Source organism: Medicago sativa, chromosome 4, assembly GCF_051527215.1.
Source record: "Medicago sativa cultivar Bolivia chromosome 4, Bolivia_mono, whole genome shotgun sequence".
Classification (NCBI taxonomy): domain Eukaryota; kingdom Viridiplantae; phylum Streptophyta; class Magnoliopsida; order Fabales; family Fabaceae; genus Medicago; species Medicago sativa.
In genome coordinates, this window is record NC_140752.1 from 5,051,496 (window position 1) to 5,061,330 (window position 9,835).

General features: G+C 35.8%; 1 protein-coding gene across 1 annotated transcript; it reads right to left on the reverse strand.

Moving 5' to 3' along the window:
• Positions 1-4,938: 4,938 nt before the first annotated feature.
• On the reverse strand, positions 4,939-8,960 carry LOC146925683 (uncharacterized). Its single transcript, XM_085701322.1, has 11 exons — positions 8,529-8,960; positions 8,287-8,454; positions 6,744-6,868; positions 6,532-6,655; positions 6,396-6,449; positions 6,151-6,246; positions 5,999-6,058; positions 5,774-5,848; positions 5,610-5,663; positions 5,210-5,311; positions 4,939-5,094 (listed from the first exon to the last, which is right to left on the reverse strand). The coding sequence occupies exons 1-11, from the start codon at positions 8,958-8,960 to the stop codon at positions 4,939-4,941; spliced, it is 1,446 nt and encodes a 481-aa protein (XP_085557448.1).
• Between the last annotated feature and the right edge of the window lie 875 nt (positions 8,961-9,835).

The window sequence follows — 9,835 nt, forward strand, 5'->3', positions numbered from 1 at the left end:
ATCCCCATCCATTTTGAAAATAGAGCTTTTCAAGCAGAGGTTAATTTTCTTAGTTCTAATACTTTGCATATTCAATTTTAATGATACTAGATATTGACATATACTCACTATGCGAAATGTTGCGTTTTCATTGTCTTATAGATGATTTTTGTTGGTTACAGTTTTATAGATGATTAAAATAAGCATGCTATTTAAATCTGTTTATGCTTATTCATAAAATAAAAAAAATCCATTTATGTTTGGTTTGACTGAAGATAAGTAATATAAACCCATTGACCAGTGCACATTGAAACAGTTGTTTTTTAAGTTATGAAGCCAAGTAGAAACGGAGATTTTCTTCCCATGTTCTCAAATAGATACCAACTCAAAACCTACGATGAAGCTATGAGACTAATCTGCGATGCCTGTATGATTCATAATAAATAAGTCACTATATAGTGTTAGTCTCATAAGCTTGCGGCAAGGGTTAGTCTACAAGACGTAATGTATGTGCCCATGATTACTCGACAAAATTACAAATAGTGATTGATTTCGCAGTCATTACTCAAAATAGTCTTTGACCTTAAAATGCTTCCTTTAATCATCATAGCTTTGGAGTTCTTAGAAAATTGAAGCGTGGTGAGTTAACGTCCCAAGGGTTTAAAGAGGGAGTAGGCATAAAAATGTAAGCATTTCTTGATGGGAAATATAAGCAATTGTTCTCGTCATTGATTATTTAGATTTGACTAACGAGTACACAATTAAAAACTACTTTGTTGTTTTGCTACATTAAAAGATGATTATACTCCCTCCATTTCTTTTGATGTTTTAGAACTTAAACTTTATTCCAAAACTTTTGATGTTTTAGAATTTTTAATACTTTTTATCCAATTTTACCCTTGTTGAAAAACACACTTTGAAAATTGGAAGTTTAAATAATAAATGCAATTTGTGTGGTGAGTTTCAATAATTAAGGAGATTAGAATTTTGAGAAAAAAAAAATCAAGGAGTAAGTAAGGGTATTTTAGAATACCCCATACAATTATTCCTATAATTTAATGATTCCTTAATATTTGTGCAATCACCTAAAACATCAAAAGAAAAGGAATGGAGGGAGTAGTTATTTGTTACACATTAACAAAAATGACTTTTTACCCTTTAATAAATCAACTTGAAATACTAATTTGAAAATTCACTGTTACCAACGAAAGGCACATCAACTTGAAATACTAATTTGATTTTACCTTTTGAATTTATTCTAGGCTTAATTAATGATGTGGTCTCTTAAGTTATTTGTTGGTTACATTTTAGTCCCATAAGTTATTAATGTTACAAGTTGGTCTTTTTAAATCATCTTCCGTCAACCAAATAGATTCCCACCGTCAAAACCGTTAAGCCAATGTTTAAGGTGGATGCACATTGCAAGTTGTCACGTCACCGTTCACATGTGCCTATTTAACGTTTTAGCAAAAGACTGACGATGAGGATTTATTTGGCTAACAGATAATAACTTAAGGGACTAAATTGTAACGTTAATAACTTATAGGACCAAAATACAACAACAACAACAACAACCAAGCTTTATCCCACTAAGCGAGGTCGGCTACATGGATCAAATGACGCCATAGTGTTCTATCAAAAACCATATTTGGATCCAACTCATTGACCTCTAAATCTTTTCTAATGGTTTCTCTAATGGTTTTCTTAGGTCTTCCTCTACCTCTTTTAACCTGACTCTCCTCCATTTGATCTACTCTTCTTACAACGGCATCTACGGGTCTTCTCTCTACATGTCCAAACCATCTAAGCCTATTTTCTACCAACTTTTCTACTATAGGTGCTACCCCCACTCTCTCTCTAATGGTGTCATTCCTAATCATATCATGTCTAGTCTTACCACTCATCCAACGCAACATCCGCATCTCCGCTACGCTTACTTTACTCCCGTGTTGGCTCTTAACCGCCCAACACTCCGTACCATACAACATTGCCGGTCTGACTGTTGTCCGATAGAACTTTCCTTTCAGCTTAAGTGGTACTTTCTTATCGCACAAAACACCTGAGGCTCTTCTCCATTTCAACCACCCAGCTTGAATACGTTGATGTACATCGGTTTCTATTTCTCCGTCATTTATGGACCCAAGATATCTAAACCGCGTAACTTGGGGTATGATATGATCTCCAACTTTCATCTCCAAGGTAGACCCACTTCTCCTTTTGCTGAAGTTACATTCCATATACTCTGTCTTGCTTCTACTCAGGCGGAAGCCATACGTTTCTAAGGCTTGCCTCCAAGTCTCTAGCCTCCCGTTTAACTCCTCCCTCGACTCACCAAGCAAGATTACATCATCTGCAAAAAGCATACATCTCGGTGCTAACTCTTGGATGTGTTCCGTCAGTACATCCAAAACCAAAGTAAAAAGATAAGGACTTAGGGTTGACCCTTGGTGTAGTTCTATTGTTATGGGAAAATCTACTTATAGGACCAAAATATAACCAACAAATAACTTAAGGGACCAAATCATTAATTAAGCCTTTATTCTAACATGAAGCTAGAATTAGTTGTGTTTTTTTCGTTTAAACGTGAATTTTACATTGTTTTTTGTTGTTAAACTCTCTATTTTACATAAGTGTATCCGACAGAAGCCACATTAAATTCAACTTGTTTTTTAAGCAAATGGCGTGTAGATAGTAAATCATTTGCAACACCCTAAATAAATTCAAATAAAAGAAAACGTACAAAAAATTGGAGGGATAATCCCCTAAAAAAAAATTGGTGGGATAAAATCTGACCGAGTGAAAGTAAAAACCAAACAACTCAAAAGGGTGATACAAATCAACCTAAAGGGCTAAGGAAACCACAACCATATTATCTGGCTGGTAAATTCAAATCTAGAGCAAACAACCACACACTATGTGCACTATCTAGCGAACCCGCATACGAGTGCGGAATCACACTGTACAATCCGACAGATAAATCCAAATACGGAGCAAACAACCACACCACGTGCACAATCCAGTAAATTCGCGTATGAGAGTGAAAGCAAATTGCAAAAAAAAAAATTAAATTAAATATATTTTTAGTCCCTAAAAAAACCTATGCAAATTAAAAGTTTTTTTTTTGAGGTGGCAGGGCTATCCGTATTGAAGAATAAAAGGCAACCATTTTTATAAAATTGCTTCTCTCAAACTCACACTAGTGCTTCTCTCTATTAAAACTGGGGGGCCTTGCTAGGTGGCAAGGGTCTTGCTAATCTCAATATAAAACTGCTTTTCACACACTCTCAAACTCACACTAGTGCTTCTCTCTATTTCCTACCTTGCTGCATTCTGGGGGTGAGAAGAATTTGTGGGTGACCTTAATCCAAAGCCTGTTAATCATCAAGTGGTTCCTTTATAAATATTATGATGATAATTCATCCCTTCCTTGGTTGTGCGGTGACAAATTGATATTGATTCTATAAAATTGATTATGAATAAAGATAAGTTGAATGTAAAATGATTTATGTTTTGATGCATTCATTTAAAAGTTGGTTGAATAATGAATTCGAAGCTAAAAAAACAATTGTAGAGTCGGAAGCTTTAAATTCTAGCTTCAACTTTGAATCGGTGCTAGATGTATAATCAATTCTACTCGAGAACATTCAAACACGTCAAAAATTCAATTATGCACTTCTAGAATCAAATTTACCTACTCCAGAAGTAAAACCAAACAATATTTTTTTTTCCCTTGGCTTCATAATGAAATATGCTATGCTGCATTGCATCCATTAGCGATCTCAAATGAAGTAACTTGTAGCGTATGGTTGAAAACATAACATGATGCAACTGTTTTGAATTTATGGATCAGTACCCTGTTACTTACCATTTGATTTTTTAGATTAATATTCTTTGTTTCCGTAAAGTTGTAATGATGAATTTGGTATTCACTATATATGTATATGAACAATCTATGTATGCAGATGCAGTCTGCCAAGTTGATTGGGCAAAAGATCAGTTGCTAGCTGTTTGACGACTCTGATGATGAGAGCATACATTGGTTAATCAAGGGAGAGATCATGAAGGGGAGTCAAAAAGGTGTCAATATCATCTACCGTCAAAGGAAGTTTAGAACTGGTTATTATGCGGGAAATCTCAACCTGCGATAAACTGAGGTTATAAAGGTGTCAATATCATCAACCGTCGTTGTAGGAAGTTTTGAATCGGAAGGATATCTCTTCATGTTGTTCCTCCACCTTGCAAATAAATAAATAAGAAGTTGAATGACTTCAAAGTGTTGCACTTTATTTTTTGAAAAAACTAAAATTTATACTTATGTTGTTCCTACTTGGCACGATAGCAACTCCTCCATGTCTATACTGTTTCAATTTAGTGAAGGGTGATAAAAATAATTGAATTTCTTAGATGGAATTAGAGTTTTTGATAACCTCATTCCTCACTATATATGTTTTTTATCTAGTGCTTTTTTTTTTTTATAGAAATTTTTTAGAGTGAGGGGATGGTGCTCTAGTCCAAGGTAGGAAATACCTTACGACTCGGAGCACTAACAAATGGATAATATCTTGGAGTTTTTATCTCTTGCTTTTGTTCTTAGTATGATGAAAAGTTTCTGACAAGGTTAGCATTTGTGGTGTAAATATCAGCTGGAAGATGAGCACCAAAATGATATGATATGATATTTAAATTAGAAAATGTTATGACAGTCTTTTACATTTAGACGATCAACGTGGATCTTAACCTTATATGGAAGATCTCCATGTTTGTTATGGAATTAAAAATCAATTTGAAGAATCAAACAACTATAAGATACCAAAGAATGTAGAGATCTTGAATATGAGTAAAATTTCATAGCAATTCAGAGTTAGATTACAAAAAAACAATGCAAAAGGACGTACTTTATTATCAGCCAAAGGTTTACCACTAAAATGACTAAACTTCCTCTTTTTTAGAGTTTTCTGTTTAGCTTTTTGTACCAAAACTTTCATTATCGATAGTCATCTGATCATCTTCCTCGTCATCGTCAGTCAACAACTCATCACCAAGAACATCAGTTGCAAAATTGACTCCTTCATAGGCCTTTGTTCTTGCCTTTGCCTTACTGTCAAAAGGACAAAACTGCAAATGAACAACAATAATTAGATGTTGTGGACAATGGGTATGACTTATGAGTGCGCAACTGTGCTTAGTACATGTGCGCACACACACCGACTCAGAGTGCCAGGGTAATCACCTCTTGGAATAAGGTAATCAAAGATCGAATTGCTACTGCATCTGTCTTCTCATGTGATTTCGCATATAGGACAAGGTCTTGTAGCAAGTCATCATTCATTAACTACATACCAAAATAAAACAATCAAATAGCTCCAAGGAAAGGGAATATGAGTTAATAAGGACGGGAAGTAGTCCCATTCCAAAATTGGGGCATACCAGAAGCCACCTAAACAAGGTACGTAAAGATGACCAACCTACCTACCAATTAAGAACCACTAGTAGAAAATAAACACAGATACCTAATGTTGTTTGATGTTCCTACTAGTTAAGGCAATCTTCATTGGATGCCCAGGATATATTTTATCAAAACATCATTCAATGCAGATATTTCAAAAGGAATATTAGATTGCAGCAGTTACCAATGGCATGCGGATGCATATCTCCCTGACAGCATTTAGTCCAATAGTGATGGCCTAAAAATATCAACCAAACTCATCAACATATCAAAGTTGAATGCTACTATCATGGAAATAAAATTATGTAGCAATATAGAATGTTAATACGACAGGGGAATTTTGTTTACCTCTGGACGTGAGCGATCATATACAAACTGATTTACTATTTGTATGAGCAAGGGCTTGACAGCACCACGAGGAACCTGCATCCAAATAAAAGCTTGAATGAGTTAGGATACAAAAGGTAAAGAGAACAAACTTCTATAAATCTATTGAAAAATCAAAATTTGAAGGAAAAAAACTAGGAATTATAAAAACAGACTTAATGAAGATGAACCACAAACACACTATACCTTATCATGGCAAGCTTGAACCACTGCTGGAAGCAAATTTATAATGTCTGGTTGATGCGGCTGATAGCATAGTATAATGCATACATCACAAATGGTCAGCTTAAGTTATTATGCAGAATACCGAATTTCACCTATTTTATCAATTAAAATACCTGGATATATTTCTGAACAAAAGAGTAAAAGTCCAACAGCGTTAACTGGTGAAGTCCAATTACTCGAGCAGTCAATTTCAACATCATCATCTTAACCTAAATATACACATGGTAATTGCATAAACTAGTAAATATGTAATATTAAATAACCATGAGCAGATATGAAAAGAATTGCAAGTCTTCTTTTATAACATTATATAGAAATGCTTATTTGATATTGAGTAATAATTCACCTCATAATTCACCTCAGATCCTTCTTTAAATGGCTGAAGACAAGAGAACAGCCTCTCTGCAAAACCCTGCAGACCATATGGGATTGAATGTTGATGATCCAAAACCAAAATCCAAAACCAAAATGAAACTACGGTAACGATCACAAACCTGTTTATATGTCAGATGGTTTAGTGGTGAATCAACACCGCTGTCTGAATCATAATGATCTTTGTCATTCTCAATTATCGGCTCCTTATTCTTGAGCAGAGATGATAATGCCACTGTCATGATCCTTAGAGATACAAATACATAATCATAATATTTAGGGCAAGACTTTAAAACATTTATCCAGCACAAGAAACAAACGAAAGAAATGATACCCCAATGTTTGATGGAAAGAGGCGGTGCAAATTGCATTTGCTGTTTTTTCATCAAACCACACTTCCCTCTTGTAAAGCTTCCACAGAATCACAAGCACTCTCATGGCAACTGCATCTTTCGCTTCCTATTCAAAAACACATGAATTGAATTAACCAGTTAGAAGAAATCCAACCATGTAAAGAAGAACATGTGTGTTTGGATCAACTTATAATAAAAAATAAAAAACCATCGTTTCGGTCCTTAAGGCTCTGTTTGGAAATGCCAAATTTTGAGTTTATAGCTTAAAAGCTCATAGGACAAAAAAGGCTTCTTACTATAATATAAATAGGCTAAGGTTTGAAGACGATCGACTCACAACGGCAGCCCCAATCAGATAAAGCCTTGGTAAAGCGCACTAGGCTTGGAAGTTCACGTATCCTCTTGGAGAGGGACGAACTGTCTCAAAGTAAACTTTCTTGCTTGTTAGTCAAGCTTTGAGGCCCCCTACTTTCTTTATGGTTGGGATATTAAAAGAAGCATTGGTTTTCTTTGTGCACCCCTTATCGTTCTCGCACAGTCTTTGCAACGGTTGGGGAGGCAGTCGTAGAAGTGAGCCTATCGCCACACCGACCATAAAATACGAGATTGAGCCCCTTCTCAAAGATTTGATGGAATGGCCCAGCCCACCCAAGAGTGTTTATGGGAAAGAGCGTAAAGCCTTGGCCCGAGCTGTAGTGTAGGTCTGCTAACATAAAGCAAGGAGTTGGAGCCTGAATTTGTGAACTGAAGTCACTTTCGGAACCATACTTCCTACATTGTCCAGTCCAGCGGGAACGCACAACGCAAAAAACGTATGCTGCTATAACAAATCCCCCGCTGGCCATCGGGGACCAAGTGTAAGGCCATGATCCGTAGGGGAACGGATCACTCATTCTTTCATTGGGGACAGTTGCATGAACGACAACTCCAAATTTCACACATCTGTCGCCTATTTACCGTTTAGGTGGCACCAACGAGATCCAGCTAAGGTAAGGAACTTTGTGTCGCGGCTACTCCACTCTGCCACGGTCTCATGAACCGTACTTCATAGCTTTCCCGCACGCAAAGCGAATGGGAGCTGCACTAATGAGCAAGAAAAGTCTTCTTACTATAGTATAGATGGGCTAAGGTTTGAAGATGCTCGATCCGCAGCGGCAGCGCCTATCAGAAAAAACCTATCATATGGGAACATTTTTTTTCACGAGCATATAGCTTATTTTTACTAGCTTTATAGTTGAACTTGATAAGCTAATCCAATTAGCTTATAGCTTATCATTTTTTCTCTCAATTATACCCTTGTCATGTTAATTGAAAAAAATTAAATATTAATTCAACATATCTTGTTTTTATAAGCAAGCTCAACCACAAAATTTACAAAAACACTTCAAATTGAATCAACTAGCTTATAAGCTATTTGATGTAAGCTCACCTCTATAAACTAGTTTATCAACTATTCTTTGGCAAACAGAGCCTAAATATGTAAAGACTTATGAGTTGAGGAAAACAAAGTAGGAATTCACAAACCAGTAGCATGTTAAACATGAGAGTCTGAAGTTTTCGGGTCCTATGTTGATTCAGACGTATATCCCATATGCTCTGAAAAATGTGATTTGATGCCAATTTTGTAAGCTTTTCATCGCCTAACGTTTGTAGTTCCATGAAAAACGACAGCGATTGTTCAATACTGACACTCTGCACAATTTACATAGTCAGTATGTATGTATGTATATAATTTGGACTAAAAAAGCAGAGAGACGGAGCAAAACCCTAAAGACTAGAGTGAGAGCTTGTGCGAGTTTGAAGCGGGGATTGGAAGGAATCTGGCGACAGGAGTTACAGAGTAAATGGAAGAGTCTTGAAGGGAAATCGTTGAGGGCAAAACGTTCAGGGTAGTAAATGGCAACTCGTCCGAGGAACGATGCAGTCTCTGCTAGGTTTTCAGCTAGGGTGATTGGATCTGACGCGACGTTTACTTGGTCACGATCAATGGGAAGGATTTTGATGGCAGCATGTTGATAAAATAGTTGGAGGGACGAATTGAACTCGGGCTGAATATCGAAAATCTCCGACATGTAGTCATACAGGCTCCGCTCCATTTTCGTTTGGAGTTTTCTAAGGTTTAGAAGCTTCTCCGACAGATCACCACCATTGCCAGAAGCTGCCGTCGGCTCCGGAGTTTTGCCGCGGTAGTATGACATGATACTATAGGTTTGAATGAAGCTCAACTCCACAACCCTAGATCAGTGTATGTATCGTTCAAATTCAAATGGGAATACTATTTATATTACACGGACATGTTTAGGTTTTTGAAGAAAACCGAACCGAACAATCTAATCATTCAAGAAAACTGAACCAACGGTTTGTGGTTTAAGACGAACCGAACTAAACCCAAGTTATGGTTCGGTTAACAGTTTTGTGTTTTTTTTTTTGTTCTTTTTCATAAATTGAAATTGTGTTATTGTTATTAAGACTTTTTATGGATTATATTTAAACTATGACCAAATGTATTAAGACTTTTTATGAATTAAATCACATTAGTTATTAATTTCTTGTGGTTTCACTAGTTTTACACTTTATGTACCTATATATTAATCTTAGAAATATCATATATAAATCAAAATATGAAATTTGTGCTCAGATGATTTTACTAGTCTTGTATTTTATTAAAATAGGTCAAATGTATCTAAAGGTCCTTTAAGTTTTTCGTTTTTCCCAAAGTGGTCCTTTAAGTTTCAAAAGTCCCAAACAAGTCGTTTTAGTTTTTGAATCGTTTCAAACAAGTCATATTGTATATATCATAGTTGGTAATTGCTTCCTTGAAGTCATCTTTGGTACCAAATCTGGCTCCTAACACCCACTTAAAATTAGTCATCTTTTTAGGTATGGAAAATGGTGGATAATGTTCTTTGTTGCTATCATCTGAATCATCGCCATCATCCTCTAAAATGACTTGTTTGAAACGATTCAAAAACTAAAAGGACTTGTTTGGGACTTTTGAAACTTAAAGGACTTGTTTGAGACTTTTGAAATTTAAAGGATCACTTTGGGAAAAACGAAAAACTTAAAGGACCTT

Bases quoted from the DNA above. Each gene is read 5' to 3' on its own strand.
- LOC146925683 (XM_085701322.1), bottom strand. From the start codon at position 8,960: ATGTCATACTACCGCGGCAAAACTCCGGAGCCGACGGCAGCTTCTGGC. The intron at 6,869-8,286 runs GTTTGTGAATTC...GTTTTTGAATAG, and splicing joins TCATGTTTAACATGCTACTG to GAAGCGAAAGATGCAGTTGC. The intron at 5,312-5,609 runs GTAACTGCTGCA...TTTGGTATGTAG, and splicing joins TATGCATCCGCATGCCATTG to TTAATGAATGATGACTTGCT.